This window comes from Gigantopelta aegis, chromosome 7, assembly GCF_016097555.1.
Source record: "Gigantopelta aegis isolate Gae_Host chromosome 7, Gae_host_genome, whole genome shotgun sequence".
Classification (NCBI taxonomy): Eukaryota; Metazoa; Mollusca; class Gastropoda; order Neomphalida; family Peltospiridae; genus Gigantopelta; species Gigantopelta aegis.
Genome location: NC_054705.1, coordinates 15,473,526 through 15,491,492, shown reverse-complemented (window position 1 = coordinate 15,491,492; position 17,967 = coordinate 15,473,526). Strand labels below are relative to the sequence as shown.

The window sequence follows — 17,967 nt, the reverse complement described above, 5'->3', positions numbered from 1 at the left end:
AAACTTACATATTAAATATATTTTCTTGTTTAGAATATCAGTGTCTGTATAGTCAATGTGTTTCTGGTCATCTTAATATTTGTAAGAAGCTCAAACTGGATTTGATCTTATTATATTTATGGAAATAAAATGAAATTTAACCTAGTACAAATATTAGAACGATCAGAAACACATTTAATATACAGCCACTAATATTGTATGCAGATAAATATATCTGCTATGTAATTACAATCGTTAAAAAGTATGTTAGTCGATAACATCTTTAAAAAATACAGCAAACTCAGGAATGTCCCTTTAACGATGCACTTAACACATTTTATTTACGGTTATATGGCGTCGGATCAAAGTCTTTTGATGTTGTTTACCTGTGAGTGGCAACCAATATAAAATGTGTACAAAATGGCAAGTGGATGAACTTTCTAGACAGGCATTTAATAAAACAAAACAGACCATTAATGTCCCATCTAGGTGGTTATTGGCTTAAAATGTTTTGAAATGGGACACTGCATTGCATGTGCTTTGACAAATTTTAAACATCATTTCTCGTACTGTTATCTGTTTAAAATTAAAAAAATATATATATAGTCACCGATTCCAGCATGTTAGGGTATCTAATTTTACTCTCCATTCCCTCTGGCAGAAACCCTGCTAGGGCATAAAATGGTAGCACATACGAAACGTACAGCGATGAACGGGATTTAGTACGAAACATCCCGTAACCACGTTAACGACGTCGAACACATTTGCCTCACGTGCGCCACACAATCACGTACTGAACACTTTGATGTTTTGTTAATTATGTCAATAAGATGTTCAAATTATGCGCATGTATTGATTATCAAAATCTTAAACATCCCTGCGATCTTCTAAAATAATGAAACAATTGGAATACTTCTGAGCTTCTTTCAGTAATTACTATGAGCTCATTATAGTGCCCAACACTAGTTCATTCTGGGCCGTTTCATACGATATCCAGCATTTTTCGGTTATGTTCGAGCACTGATGTATGTATGTACATGCACATAAGGAAGGATTTTTGATTATGGCTATATGGCGTCGGACATTTGGTTGGGACCACACAGATATTGAGGGAGGAAACCCGCAGTCACCACTTCATGGGCTACTCTTTTTTGATTAACAGCAAGGAATCTTTTATATGCACCATCCCAAAGACAGGATAGCACATACCACGGCCTTTGATATATCAGTCGTGGTGCACAGACTGAAGTGAGAAATAGCCTAATGTGCCCACTGACAGGGATCGATCCCAAACCGACCGCGATCAAGCGAGCACTTTACCACTGGGCTACGTCTCTGCCCCTTAAACGTACGTAAGTTTACAAGTGTTTGTATACAGAGCTGTCAACCTGTAGCACTTCCAAGGAGTGAGATAGTAAGAAGCTGGGGTCCAGAGTGAAACCCTGGTCACGGGGTCCAGGCCCCCTGTGTTTGTATACAGAGCTGTCAACATGTAGCACTTCCAAGGAGTGAGATAGTAAGAAGCTGGGGTCCAGAGTGAAACCCTGGTCACGAGGTCCAGGCTCCCCGTGTTTGTATACAGAGCTGTCAACATGTAGCACTTCCAAGGAGTGAGATAGTAAGAAGCTGGGGTCCAGAGTGAAACCCTGGTCACGAGGTCCAGGCTCCCTGTGTTTGTATACAGAGCTGTCAACATGTAGCACTTCCAAGGAGTGAGATAGTAAGAAGCTGGGGTCCAGAGTGAAACCCTGGTCACGGGGTCCAGGCCCCCTGTGTTTGTATACAGAGCTGTCAACCTGTAGCACTTCCAAGGAGTGAGATAGTAAGAAGGTGGGGTCCAGAGTGAAACCCTGGTCACGAGGTCCAGGCTCCCTGTGTTTGTATACAGAGCTGTCAACATGTAGCACTTCCAAGGAGTGAGATAGTAAGAAGCTGGGGTCCAGAGTGAAATCCTGGTCACGAGGTCCAGGCTCCCTGTGTTTGTATACAGAGCTGTCAACCTGTAGCACTTCCAAGGAGTGAGATAGTAAGAAGGTGGGGTCCAGAGTGAAACCCTGGTCACGAGGTCCAGGCTCCCTGTGTTTGTATACAGAGCTGTCAACCTGTAGCACTTCCAAGGAATGAGATAGTAAGAAGCTGGGGTCCAGAGTGAAACCCTGGTCACGGGGTCCAGGCCCCCTGTGTTTGTATACAGAGCTGTCAACCTGTAGCACTTCCAAGGAGTGAGATAGTAAGAAGCTGGGGTCCAGAGTGAAACCCTGGTCACGGGGTCCAGGCTCCCTGTGTTTGTATACAGAGCTGTCAACCTGTAGCACTTCCAAGGAATGAGATAGTAAGAAGCTGGGGTCCAGAGTGAAACCCTGGTCACGGGGTCCAGGCCCCCTGTGTTTGTATACAGAGCTGTCAACCTGTAGCACTTCCAAGGAGTGAGATAGTAAGAAGGTGGGGTCCAGAGTGAAACCCTGGTCACGAGGTCCAGGCTCCCTGTGTTTGTATACAGAGCTGTCAACCTGTAGCACTTCCAAGGAATGAGATAGTAAGAAGCTGGGGTCCAGAGTGAAACCCTGGTCACGGGGTCCAGGCCCCCTGTGTTTGTATACAGAGCTGTCAACCTGTAGCACTTCCAAGGAGTGAGATAGTAAGAACCTGGGGTCCAGAGTGAAACCCTGGTCACGGGGTCCAGGCCCCCTGTGTTTGTATACAGAGCTGTCAACCTGTAGCACTTCCAAGGAGTGAGATAGTAAGAACCTGGGGTCCAGAGTGCAACCCTGGTCATGGGGTCCAGGCCCCGTGTTTGTATACAGAGCTGTCAACCTGTAGCACTTCCAAGGAGTGAGATAGTAAGAAGCTGGGGTCCAGAGTGAAACCCTGGTCACGGGGTCCAGGCTCCCTGTGTTTGTATACAGAGCTGTCAACCTGTAGCACTTCCAAGGAGTGAGATAGTAAGAACCTGGGGTCCAGAGTGAAACCCTGGTCACGGGGTCCAGGCTCCCCATGTTTATATACAGAGCTGTCAACCTGTAGCACTTCCAAGGAGTGAGATAGTAAGAACCTGGGGTCCAGAGTGAAACCCTGGTCACGGGGTCCAGGCCCCCTGTGTTTGTATACAGAGCTGTCAACCTGTAGCACTTCCAAGGAATGAGATAGTAAGAAGCTGGGGTCCAGAGTGAAACCCTGGTCACGGGGTCCAGGCCCCCTGTGTTTGTATACAGAGCTGTCAACCTGTAGCACTTCCAAGGAGTGAGATAGTAAGAACCTGGGGTCCAGAGTGAAACCCTGGTCACGGGGTCCAGGCCCCCTGTGTTTGTATACAGAGCTGTCAACCTGTAGCACTTCCAAGGAGTGAGATAGTAAGAACCTGAGGTCCAGAGTGCGACCCTGGTCATGGGGTCCAGGCCCCGTGTTTGTATACAGAGCTGTCAACCTGTAGCACTTCCAAGGAGTGAGATAGTAAGAAGCTGGGGTCCAGAGTGAAACCCTGGTCACGGGGTCCAGGCTCCCCGTGTTTGTATACAGAGCTGTCAACCTGTAGCACTTCCAAGGAGTGAGATAGTAAGAACCTGGGGTCCAGAGTGAAACCCTGGTCACGGGGTCCAGGCTCCCCATGTTTGTATACAGAGCTGTCAACCTGTAGCACTTCCAAGGAGTGAGATAGTAAGAACCTGGGGTCCAGAGTGCAACCCTGGTCACGGGGTCCAGGCCCCCTGTGTTTGTATACAGAGCTGTCAACCTGTAGCACTTCCAAGGAGTGAGATAGTAAGAAGCTGGGGTCCAGAGTGAAACCCTGGTCACGAGGTCCAGGCTCCCTGTGTTTGTATACAGAGCTGTCAACCTGTAGCACTTCCAAGGAATGAGATAGTCAGAAGCTGGGGTCCAGAGTGAAACCCTGGTCACGGGGTCCAGGCCCCCTGTGTTTGTATACAGAGCTGTCAACCTGTAGCACTTCCAAGGAGTGAGATAATAAGAAGCTGGGGTCCAGAGTGAAACCCTGGTCACGGGGTCCAGGCCCCCTGTGTTTGTATACAGAGCTGTCAACCTGTAGCACTTCCAAGGAGTGAGATAGTAAGAACCTGGGGTCCAGAGTGAAACCCTGGTCACGGGGTCCAGGCTCCCTGTGTTTGTATACAGAGCTGTCAACCTGTAGCACTTCCAAGGAGTGAGATAGTCAGAAGCTGGGGTCCAGAGTGAAACCCTGGTCACGGGGTCCAGGCCCCCTGTGTTTGTATACAGAGCTGTCAACCTGTAGCACTTCCAAGGAGTGAGATAATAAGAAGCTGGGGTCCAGAGTGAAACCCTGGTCACAGGGTCCAGGCCCCCTGTGTTTGTATACAGAGCTGTCAACCTGTAGCACTTCCAAGGAGTGAGATAGTAAGAAGCTGGGGTCCAGAGTGAAACCCTGGTCACGAGGTCCAGGCTCCCTGTGTTTGTATACAGAGCTGTCAACCTGTAGCACTTCCAAGGAGTGAGATAGTCAGAAGCTGGGGTCCAGAGTGAAACCCTGGTCACGGGGTCCAGGCCCCCTGTGTTTGTATACAGAGCTGTCAACCTGTAGCACTTCCAAGGAGTGAGATAATAAGAAGCTGGGGTCCAGAGTGAAACCCTGGTCACAGGGTCCAGGCCCCCTGTGTTTGTATACAGAGCTGTCAACCTGTAGCACTTCCAAGGAGTGAGATAATAAGAAGCTGGGGTCCAGAGTGAAACCCTGGTCACAGGGTCCAGGCCCCCTGTGTTTAAGCCCAAAATGGAGATCTCTGGAAGCTTTTTAACATACTGTTAAACCAATGAAGGAAAATAGAATTTAATTTACTTTAATGCTTTCATGAGAAAAATAATACTGAATACATGTCAAGTTATTTGGGAGTACTCTCTCTTTTCATGAATACCAGATGAGATTTGTGTTTGAGATTTCGGATTGGCCATTTTAATCGTGCTCAAAGATGTTAAAGTGCATTCCAATGATAGGCTCTTCCAAAAGTGTGTCTTATGGCTTTACAGACCGAATCGCTCATTTTAAAAACTGTGGTCAATCAAACACTGTGCGAGATCATACAGACTTAAAGCGATTTTCATTGACTGGTACTCAGCCATCAGCCAACTGAAGTTCGGGTCATTAAAAACAAATTGGCCCAATGCAAATTTTATTAATTATTTCGCTTAATGTTAAACCATACAAGTCGGTCGTCGGAGCACCATCGGGTGCTTGTTTATAGTAAACAGAGGGCAGGTTCGATATGCTCTAGTACTAATAATAGATAACGAATACACAAACCCTGTATAATCAGCATATAATTCCATTCAACTCTAAAAAGAAAAACCACAATTATAAAGTATTTTTATTTTTAAAAAGTGTGAGATTATAGTAGTGTGATTTTTGTTACAAATGCGTGAGACTAGCGCCAAATCCGTGAGTTGACAGGTATGTATGTGTGTTCCTGTAATCCACTTATAAATTCACTGTTAACCCCATATATTAAATAATGCGTTTTTGGTGCACTTTGACGTCTGAAGTTCCTGGATGGACAGTACTGTCACAGTACCCCCACCCACTCCCTGGATCTGTTCCTGTATTAATGGAAAATTAGATTTTAAATACATACGGCAACAATCAGCACGGTTGTAAAGTTTGACAGCTGTGACATTTATCCAGGTTTCCAAGTCCACCATCCACCATGGAAATTTGTCGTTTACGTCTGTGTGTGTAATTGAGCCATAATAGCTGCAATTATAGTTGCCGTCAACAGCGTTTCGAGCAGGCTTATTCCACTGTGTTGATGACTGAGAGGCAGGTTTACCAACAGCCCAATTCTCCGAAGTAATATCTACGGGCACTGCATCAAATATAGTAAAATAAAATTAATGTCATGGTCTTTATTATTCTATTTAACACATGCACTCAAGTTAAGCACCACTTAATTTTCTCACAGATATAAACAGGCCATCTCTTGCTGCCGAGAAAAACAATAACATGTTCTCCACGTATATATATGACCCGTCACTACGAAATGAAACAAAATGTAAGTCACATTTCATCGTGTTTCGTAATTTCAGGGTTCATACACTTTTAGCATAATCAAATTCCAGAACATATTTCCAAAATTCCAGGACAATTACACATGGAATAACGTACAGTGAATCATAATTCCAGAACTTATTTCCAAAATTCCAGGACAATTACACATGGAATAACAGTGAATCATAATTCCAGAACATATTTCCAAAATTACACATGGAATAACAGTGAATCATAATTCCAGAACATATTTCCAAAATTCCAGGACAATTACACATGGAATAACAGTGAATCATAATTCAAATAGAAGAAAACTTAGCAAAATATTATGTCTGTGTTATGTGCGTGCCAGTGAGTGTGTGTCTGTGTGTCCCTGTGTGTGCGTCTGTGTGTGCGTCTGTGTGTGCGCGCGCGCGCGTCTGTGTGTTTCTGTGTGTGAGTGTGTGTTTGTGTGCGCGTGTGTGTGTGTGTTTCTGTGTGTGTGTGTGTATGTTCGTGTCTGTGTGTGTGTTTGTTTGTGTGAGTATGTGTGTGTTTGTGTTTGTGTATGTATATGTATGTGTATGTTCGTGTTTGTGTCTGTATGCGTATGTGTGTGTGTGTGTGTGTGTCTGTGTTTCTGTGTTTCGTTGTGTTTGTGTGTGTGTGTGTTTGTTTGTGTGTCTCTGTCTGTGTGTCTCTGTCTGTGTGTGTGTGTGTGTGTGTGTGTGTGTTTGTGTGTCTCATTCTGTGTGTGTTTGTGTGTCTCATTGTGTGTGTGTTTGTGTGTGTATGTGTAGTGCGGGAAAAGGAAGTTCAGAAAAGTTCAGCAGTCTTCTGCTTTGAAACTGACAACATATTTTCAAAGTGAAAAAAATCACCATTTTACAGGACTGTAAAACAGCTTCCCAAAATTCAGGGATTTTCAATGAATTTAAGGACGTGCACGAACCCTTTAATCAGCAAATGAAGGCATTGTGACACTATCTATCATCTTTGTCCCAATAATGACCAGTATTAATAAACCCATGAAGTATGGGTGAGATATCTGCCTCAAGGCATTCAAGAGATAAGAGACTTTTAAGGAGATAGGTGACTACAGGACAAGGTAGGACAAGTGTAATGGATTGATATAAAGATACGTGGCCATAAAACAAACATCGAGACAGACATCAGCAGCTCATAGCTATCTTAGTGTTTTCCCTAGCTTATTTTAGCATGGTGTAGCACCATGCCTCAATAGTCTAGCACCATCTTGCCTTAATCAGCACCATGCTTCCCTGAGATTAAACAAGCCTTTTTCAGTAATTAATTCTAAAATTGCTTTTATAAAACACCCAAAAAGGTATTATTAATTAATAAAATATGCCTTTTATATCTTTTGCCATTCATTTATTAAAGCAAGCACATAAATTACTTTAATGTTTATTTCAATTAATTTTTGTGTATTTTTAATGAAAAACAAGTGCCCCCAAAATGGTGAAAATGCCCTAAATGTGTTTGGTCTACCATGCCTAGCCAAATTTCTAGGGAAAATTTCTAAAAAGAACCCCCAACATTTTAATAACCAAGTAATTCTTGTTGTGCATAGCCTATATTTCAGTATACTGTATATAAACTAAATTCTGGCAATAAAGATAGATAGATAACTAGTTTAGTGTGCTCATATACCACTAGGGTTTCAAACACGCCCATCCAGAGTCCAAACTCTGATAAGATCGGAGGCCTGACTTGGGATGGGAGGGGGGTGGGGAGGGGAAGGGTAGAGTTGAAAATGGGCAGAATTTTGAAAATAGCAATTAGTAAAAAAGTTAATAGAATTTTAATTTTTTTTAAATAAAACGTTACAAGCCAAAAATAAAAAGAATTGGCTGCCAAATATTTATATAATTTGGAGCATTTTTGAAGAACAGTCCAAAAATAAAGAAGAGAAAGAAGAGAGGATCGGACTATTTAATAATATTAAAAAAAGAAAGTAATTTCGACATAAAAGTTTGAAGTCCGATCTATATGTCCACGTGAGTGGCCTCGTTAAGGCCGTTTGGGTGCACAGCTTATAGGGACGAGATGGGTTGCATCCCGTCAAGAAAACCCCTAGATTGACAGTCATTAGACGTTGAAGGTGTAGTGCTGTACTGAAATACAGATCTTTAGAAGCCGGATCTGTCTGAACAAGAGAGAGTATCTGACTAGTCATCATGGGTTGGTATCCTCTGGAGGAAACGAGATGGTATCACTATAAAGCAAAGTAAAGTCTAGAAAAGAGTAGTAGTGGCCAACCACGCTTCCTTTTTCTTCTTAGAGTGGGGTGGTGAATCTTCCAGTGCTGCTAGGACAGGCTTGGACATGTAGAGGCTAAACGTGAATAACCGTTGCATTCTACGAGTTACAATCCAACCTGGTGGTGCAGGCTGTCGAAACGAGAAGCGTTCCAGTGTTCAATCAGTTCAAATGGCAGCATACATTCTAGTAGAAAACTTCATTTCACTGACAAAAACAACAAAATGAAGGATCCCCAAGTCGAGCACACGAAAGCATGTGCAGTGTGTACAAGAGAAACATACATGTCTCACCACGTCGAGATCCAGACTGGGAATGCTGGTAACAAAAGTTAATTTTATTCCATATGTTGTGAGAGTGTTCAGCAAAAATAACTTGTTATTAGCAAAACAAACAGATGCCGAAATGTCCCATTTTTCAACTGCCATAACATCATGCATGTATATGATCAAAATATGTACTAGTGTCGTACATCCTTTTAGTTGACTGATGCGTGCATGGATTTTTTAGTTTTTTTCTCATCGTTTGCAACAATTCGAGCTAATATTCGTAAATATTCTAACTCAAGCAAAAGCAAACAAAGTTGATATGTACAAATGTAAGTAGTAATATGCACAAATATAGTTGACCTTTTACCTTATTATAAAAACAACAAAAACATTGTGAAAGTTATTGTGAAATTTAATATATAACTGTTTTAAAGTGTAGAAAAATGTGTTTCTGTAAATGATCCGGAACTTCCGTAAAACGTGCATGCACCTGATCAAAGTTGGTACGACATCATACATAATTTTAGTGAGAGAAACTATTTTAGAGTGTGTTTACCTGTGGGAACTCCTTTTACTTCCACTTCACACAGCTTTAGGACATGGTTGCCTTCCGTCGCATACGTTTTACTGACCTTGACGTATCTCCCTCGCAGAGGTGGGTGACACCAGAACATTACAGATCTGTCTACTGCCAATGTTTCGTGGGGACATACGAGTGGCGCACTGTCATGTCCAGATTGTAGGACTTCGACATTGAATTCGTTAGAATAATGACCTAAAAGTTAAGGTCAAATTAGGCAGCTGTTTATCAGATAACTAACTACGGCCTGTCAATTAATTATTTGCCAATGCCAGCATATCTATATGTATTAATAATAATGGAAAAATCCAAGGGATCACAACTGTCCTAAAAGAATGAACAAAAATGTTGCAGGTTTCATCTCTAAGACAATATTTCGTACTTAACAAGGTTTTGACATCACATATCCAACGATTAATAAATTAATGTGTTCTAGTGGCTTCATTAAACAAAACAAACTATCTTTATCTGGCTGTAGTATTGGTTTGAACAGGTGTGGCAGGAACCAATTCACACCAGCAGCCTTCCCACTGTACACCCAAGTTTACTGTTGAAGTGACACTTTTGTAATTATACAACCGTCACATGAGTGAATAGTAAAGACATGGTTGCATATAAATTCCACGACAGTATGGCTTGACTTGAACAAATACGTTCAAATCCTCTAAGAATTCAAAATTGCAGAATATGTGGCCCTTTGTCTCTGTACTCTACCCAAGGAAATTCCATAAATGTGATTCAAGTTGACAAAAGCGAAACAAAGAACACGAACATTTCATATATACATTTCTCTGAAATATGTTTAGAAAAGCTACAATCTAATTAAAATTAGCTCCACTATTACATGTAGATCTACCAGCAGCCCGTTGAAACTCATGTCCAGTTGACCTTCAATTCGACCAATCAAAACTTTACTTGCAAAATCATGCCAGTGATTTGAAAACATTTGGGTTTATGCCGAGGGTATACAAATTGATCCGGGTGAATTACGAAGTATGCCAGAAACTAATTTCAATATAAAATTTTATATAAAATTCGTTTCAAGACGAAAACCAAAAACGTGATGGTATAGCCATAAAATTTGTTTATACCAGTATACAATCCAGAGTTTATTACTGCACTTTCCCTCCTGTTTTTCAGTGTTGAAATAGACCAACAATTTCGACTATTACATAAATAGTCTCGCCCGATATTTTTAGAATTTGTATGCTCCCGAATAACGCTATAAAAGGCGAAGTGTAATTAGTCGATATTTAAATTGTTATTTACAGATGAAATGTCACCTAGACATGGAAGTCCACGCAATGCTGTTAGATCTACTGGTAGACCAGTAGAGCTAATTTTAATCAGATTGGAAAAGCTGGTGGGTTAGGTCTCACAATGATATCTAACTCTGACCTTTGAATTTTCCGTAACCAGGTCATCACTATTATTTTGATTAGATACAGCCAAACATGTTTCATGATATGTACTATTAAACAATTAAAAGCACAAAGTGTCACTAGTCAGGATTCGAAGATGCTTGCAATTGACTTCGACAACAAAACGAATCCCAATTCACTGTACTTAAGAATGTTGTGTGCTGCCAAAATCTCTGTTGGAAACTAATGTGACAGCTTTGTATTAATATACAGCATTTTAAAAATTGTAACACAGCTAATGACACATACGGGGACTTCTAGTCCACCAGCAGAAACGTTGATATATAGAGGATTCGTATTTTTTTAATACGGAAAATATCAACCGAATCTATGTTTATATGTATTTGTCGAGGCTATATATAGAGGCTCTGCCGAGATAAATACCGATACACTAGACGAGGTTAATAACACAAGTGGTGAATTCTATTTATCCTATAACACTTCTAAAATAATACTTTCATTCAATTCATTTTGGTAAATCACAGTACTAAAGAAACCGCCATCGTTGATATGACGTCATCACGATTAGCACAAATGAGTTTGAGGTCACGCATTTTAACTAAATATTTGAAAATGTTACGCTCAAGTATACAGGATTTGTTGGCTTGTAAGCAAGTGACCCATCCACAGCAACACATTATCTAGAGACTTTGCAAATTTGCATACCATTAACCGAGTTAATACACAAAAGTATCACATGGGCTTATGACATGGGTGTCATGTGTACGTTATAAATAAATAATATTAATATAACCAAAATAATGTTTGATGGGGGTTCGTATATTGACGTTTCAAACTAGAAAAAATTGTACCTAATGTCATCCCTTGTACGTCCACTTCACACAATGCAAGAATATTGGTAGCTGATGAATTGGACAGAGGTGCCTTCCTGATTCGGACGTACTGTCCTAACAAATGTGGGTTACACAGGAATGTGGTTGACTTGGTTAATGAAGCATTTTGGTAATGGCATATGGGAGGCGAAACTTCTTTATATGTCTTCGTAACCTCAATAAAGAAGTTACTGAGAGGCTGACCTAAAGTTAAAAAACAAAACAAAGAAAACACAAGAAAAACAAACAGAATATGTAGCATTAATAAGCAAGATACAATGTACTTATATAGCATTAATAAGCAAGATACTTATATAGCATTCATAAGCAAGATACTTATATAGCATTCATAAGCAAGATACTTATATAGCATTCATAAGCAAGATACTTATATAGCATTCATAAGCAAGATACTTATATAGCATTCATAAGCAAGATACTTATATAGCATTCATAAGCAAGATACTTTCTGCAATAATATACTTGTGCCACACACATCACTAACACTATGTTTGTGTGTATGTATGATCTGTTTGTGTTTATCTATTTATGTGTATACGTGTTTTCATTTAGTGTGTCTTTGTCCATCTGTATGTGAATTTATCGTTTGCAGTAGTAATTAATGATGGACTCCCAAAGTTACAATACATACCACCGCAACAAGAACTGTTGTAGGCCATTTTGACTCCTAACACCTGTATAATTTGTCCCATGTCTACCATCCACCATGGAGTTTTGTCAAGTTCATGTGTGCAAGAGTAATTAATATCGCAGCTGTAATCTCCATCGACAGCAAGAGCCGCTGCCTTGCCTCCTTCTGATGATTGAAAGGCACGCATTCCTCTGGACCAGAAGGCAGATTCGATGCCCGGGGCAACTGTATCAAATATTGGTTAAACAAGACTTTTCATTGAATGTTACCGTAGATGTTCTACAGATGTAATGTCGGTGAAATAAACCTATTCATTATATTTTGCAATAGATGGGTTACAGTTCTAACGTTGGTAAAACAAAACTCTTTAAAAAATTGGAATGCATATTAAAAAAGCATTATCACTTTGATGTCCTGGATAGAATGTTTTGTCATGCAGATACATTAAATGAGCTTGTTAAAATTATATAACCAAAATGTCCACTCAGTTATAGCGTATAGAACATGTTAGTGTTATGGAATCGAAAAACACCCTAAAATAAGACTTAGTGTTTGTCTTTAACCCTTACGGAAATTACTAGTACTTATGCAAACTTATAAGTTAAATAGTCTTCATTTGTTCGCCACTAATAATAATAATAATAAGTGTCATATGAGTTACCTATACATTGTTATAAGTTAAGTATCAGTTTCTATAAGTATACGTGAAAAGAATGGTTAACTGATACTCCATGTATATTACAGCTATAAGTGGTTTATCAGCGGTAGACGTGAAATGGAGTTTCTTGTTGTTTCTATAAGTAAAATATAGTTTGGAGATAGTCATTTGGCAAACGAAATGATGTGTTCCAAATGAACAGGAACAAAAACAAGTCCAAAACATTTTCTTTCTTCTTTTTCATATCTTCTCACAAGATTTATTGAATTAATTGGAACAGAAGCTAATCAACCAAATGTAACACAGTTTAGAAATATATATTAATTAATAGAACTATTATTTATTAATATTTAGTTTTTTGTTATCTGAATTTTCAGACACGCAAAAAAGAAGAAGAAAGAAGTAAGTAGTATGTCACTGTATCAGTCTCATCTTAGATCCCCCATGCACCCCCCCCCCAAAAAAAAAAATAAAAAAAAAAAAAATAATAATAATAATAATAATAATAAAAATTGTGTGTAAACGACGCACTGTATGATTTGTTGTGTCACGTAGATCACATTAAAGCGCTTACTTGGTGTGCTGTTGGTTTGGGATCGATCCCCATCGGTGGGCCCATTCAGCAATTTCTCGTTCCAGCCAGTGCACCACGACTGGTATATCAAAGGCTGTGGTATGAGCTATCCTTTAAGTGGGAAAGTGCATATAAAAGATCCCTTGCTGCATTAGAAAAAAATGTTGCAGGTTTTCTCTGATGACTACGTGCCAGAATTACCAAATGTTTGACATCCAAAAGCCGATGATTAATTAATCAATGTGCTCTAGTGGTGTTGTTGAACAAAACAAACTTTAACCGTAACACTAGACCATACCCCCAAACAAAACCCAAACAAATAAACAACAAACAAACAAAAACAAAACAAAAACCCAAAAAAAACCCCAAAAAACCCAACCCAAGCAAACAAACAAAAATAACTCAAAAACAAACGTAACGCTTGGAAACACCAGTTCCCCACTTCACAAAAAAGTCATGTGTTGGGTATAATATAATTTGTACAGGCTTTATTGTTTGTAACGTTAAATTATCTCTAAAAAGGAGCAACAATTTATTAGTATGAAAGATATCTATCAGATGACACTGTCACATCTAGGTCGTACTAATTAACAAGTACATGAATATTTGCGTCTCCAAAAGCAATCAATAAAAATACCACCCCACCCCTAAATTCAATGAATGCATTACCTTATGTTAAATACGGTATGTTGTGGGCAATTTTGAGTTCGGGTAGAGATGTACCCTCAAAAAAAACAACAACAACAGTGTATCGTTATAGGATTTTGGGGGATAATAATTGCGATCGGTTATTGCAGAAATATGTTCAATGAAATGTACGTGATTCCATAAATGAGGCTTTTTTTTAGTATTAAATACATTTAGCACAGGAATATTAACAACTAAATGTTCTGCAACTATTAGTATGTACCTCGCGCACAGTAACAAACCATGCACCATGAAACTGACATTTGTCTGAAAGAAACCGACATGCATGAGATGCTCATGACTGGATGCATACCAGCATGCCTAGTTGCCAATCATGGACCGACATCCTTAGCACATATTTTATGAATTAAATGTTAGGTATTTTCTGAATAGCTGTGAACGAGACATTTAGAATATTGCTATCATCTAGTAACCAAGTTATAAAGTTATAAAGTAATTTGGGCTCCAGCATTATCATTTCATTTCAACTTATTTTCATGCTTATATATATCCTCTGAAGGTTCAAACACGCTGTCCTAGGCACACACCTCACATAACTGGTTCATATGTAAAAGCTACACTATTCAAAAGTTATTTTAAAAAAAACAAAAAAACACGAGGATCCAGGCAAGTTGAAACACATGGTTAATTGTTAATTTTTGGATAATAATATATAGTTAAAACGAAACTAAACAAAAATTTATATATGGACACAAATACTTTTTATTTACGTTGGTGTTATATATGTTAAGTGTGTCAGCAACAGATTGCAGGTCAGAATTGGGGCTATACTGATCCCTAAGCCAAAAGGAACTTGATTCCCTATCACCTTTTTTTCTACCTAGCAGCCCCAACTCGCATTCCACACAACTCAAGATACAATCGTATTCTCAAAGACAAAAATTAATTTAATATCATAATTCCAAACAGTCCCACATCGAGCATCAGAAAGTTGACAAAGGCACTTTTTAATTTTCGTATTATTATTCCTTTCTGGTTTCTTCTTCATGTAAAACAAAACAAAAAAGTTACCCCCCCCCCACCACCCCTCCAAAAAAAAAAAATAATAGTAATAATTAAAAAAAAAAAAATAATAATAATATAATAAAAAAAAAAAATAAAAAAAAATTTTTTTTTTTTTTTTTTTAAATAAATAAACAAATAAACATACAAAAATACAAAAACAACGGAAATAAATGTTTAAAAACAAATAAAAAAGTAAATAATAAAAAATATATATATATATATTTGTTAGTTTTTTTAAAGGCAAGAAAAACACACCACCAAAAAAAGACCTAGCTATAATATTATATTATATCGGTTGATCTGCAGATATTAGTAAATTTAAATTACTCATAACCCAATCCAGATGAATAATTAAAATGCCAATCCAGCTTTATTGTCGGCAGAGGACGAAGATGCAAGGTGGGTGCAGAGTAGTACACAGATGAAATGGCTGCCAGTTGTTGGGTTGGGCCAGTGAAAAGAATGAAAGAAAGAAATGTTTTATTAATGACGCACTCAACACATTTTATTTACGGTTATATGGCTTCAGACATATGGTTAAGGACCACACAGATATTGAGAGAGGAAACCCGCTGTCGCCACTTCATGCGCTACTCTTTTCGATTAGCAGCAAGGAGTCTTTTTATATGCACCACCCCACAGACAGGGTAGTACATACCACGGCCTTTGATAAGCCAGTCGTGGTGCACTGGCTGGAACGAGAAATAGCCCAATGGGCCCACTGACGGGGATCGATCCCACACCGAATATGTTTAAAATGTTTCATACTTGGCAAGATATCTGTTACTTTACATTTATAGATAAAGAATTTAGCAAGTAATAGAAACAGATCACAAATTTCGTCAGTTGTCGTAATATTATTTTCTCCTAGTAGAATTAATTTGGCATCAAGAGATAAATATTGAATATGAGGACATTTATCAAGTAACAATTGTAAAAAATAATTCCAAAAGGTTTTGACTGGTAAGCAGTCCCAGAAAAGATGTAATATGGTTTCTGGAGTGCTTTTACAAAATGTAGAAAGATTACTTTCAGCTTTGTTAATTTTTTGTAAAAACAAAAAATGTTAGATGTAATAATTCTGGCCAATAATCTGCATTGGACCCACCTTAACTTAGTATCTTCGGTTGTCTTAAAAGGTTTGGAATATATTGTTGCCCAACCAATTTCAGAATTAAAGAGTTCTTCCCATTTTGTTTCTGTCCTTATTTTGTTAACTGTAGTTATTAAAATATAGTAATAGGTTTTAGAGCCCTTTTTTGATTGAAAATAGTTTTCTCATAACAATGATATCATTCAGAAAGGAGAATGACTCAGACTGAACAATCTTTAGTCGTCTAAGGTATTTGTTAATTGCTTGAACAATGCCATAATAAGTTATAAAGGACACTTCAGTGTCGAAATTATCTTGACTTTCTAACAATGAATGAATTTTACAATGTGTGTTAAAAAAATCGTTGACCTGAGGAATACCTTTTTGATGCCAATTTGAGTTATAAAAAGGCTTTTTATCGATACAAATATTAGTTATAAAATATCGATTCTGTCAAAAATTCATCGAAAGTTGATGGCAAAATGTTATGTGCAAAAGCATTGTAGGCATTCAACAATCTTTTCAAAATATGTTATTTACTTTGCCTGCCAAGACTTTTGGGTAGGAATTTCCAAAACAAGCTAATTTGTTAAAGTCTGGAACTGTCGATAAATGTAGGTTCTTCCATTTATAATACTTTGTTACATCCAAACTCTTTCTCATCCATATAAGTTTAAGGGCTTTTACATACGCATATATATCTACCATACCGAGACCACCTTCACTAACAGGACGACAAGCTATTGTTCTTTTGATTCTATCAGGTTTCCTATTCCAGAGGAATCTAAATAGAATATTGTTTAATTCTTTAAGAAAGTCTCCAGGTGGATTTGGAAGGGCCAAGAACAAGTAATTAAGTTTAGAAATAAGTACAGACTTAATCATCGCAAATTTACCGAGAGGTGTAATAATACGTTTCATCCATCTATTAATAATTTGTTTGATTTCGAAAAGTTTATTTTTTAAATTAATATGTCTCATTTCGTTCATATTTATTGTGAATGTAATTCCAAGAATTTTGAATATTTTGGGGTTCCATTCTAGTTTTAAGTGTCGTAGATATATGTCTTTACTATTTTTCTTAGCTCCGATCAAAATCACTTGAGATTTGTCAAAGTTAATATTTAATACAGACATATCAGCAAATTTGTTCAATACTGTAACTTTATTTTCAAAAGATGTTTTACTCCCATCAAGATTGATCTCAGTCACAGTGTCATCTGCATATTGTGTCACAAGGATATGTTCATTATTGATGGAAAGACCTTTGATATTTGGATTGCTTTTAACCATAAGACCTAAAATTTCTGTGCATAATAAAAATATATACGGTGAAATAGGGTAGCCTTGTCTACAGCCTCTATGAATTTCAAACCATGGCGATAAAGTGCCATTAATTATTAAACAAGATTTAATATTTTTATGGAATATTTGAACCCATCTTCTTATGACATTACCAAAACCAAAAAATGAAAGGGTATTATCAATGAAGGACCAAGATACGGAGTCGAAGGCCTTTTCAAAGTCTATCAAAAATAACATCCCAGGAATATTTAACGTTTCAGCACTCACTATAAAATCATATAATAAACAGATGTTGTCACCAATATATCGGTTTGCCATAAAAGCAGTTTGATCTTCATTAATAATAGGTTTTGAAAGGACCTTTTTCAGTCTTTCGGCAATTACCAATGACAAAAGTTTTAAGGAGCAATTTAAAAGTGAGATCGGGCGCCAGTTTTTCAAAAAAATATTGGGCTTGTCACCTTTAGGGAAACATGTTATAATTCTTGCTTTTGGGTAACACAAAGTTCTTCTTTTTAAAGCCTTCGTTTATTGATCTTGATAAATAAATTTCAATATCTTTCCAGACAAATTTGTAAAACTCAAAACACGGGTTACTCAAACGGTAAATCCATCAGAACC

The 17,967-nt window shown here is 38.2% G+C and overlaps 1 protein-coding gene across 3 annotated transcripts in view; it reads right to left on the bottom strand.

The window, feature by feature from the left end:
- Positions 1–17,967, bottom strand: part of LOC121377317 — a 166,255-nt gene that overhangs the window by 33,628 nt on the left and 114,660 nt on the right. For all 3 annotated transcript variants that reach the window (XM_041505254.1, XM_041505255.1, XM_041505257.1), the window contains exons 15-18: positions 12,004–12,228; positions 11,331–11,555; positions 9,074–9,292; positions 5,577–5,807 (exon numbers count right to left, since the gene is read on the bottom strand). In XM_041505254.1, the coding sequence (XP_041361188.1) occupies positions 5,577–5,807; positions 9,074–9,292; positions 11,331–11,555; positions 12,004–12,228 (900 nt within the window). The remainder of the gene's footprint in view (positions 1–5,576; positions 5,808–9,073; positions 9,293–11,330; positions 11,556–12,003; positions 12,229–17,967) is intronic.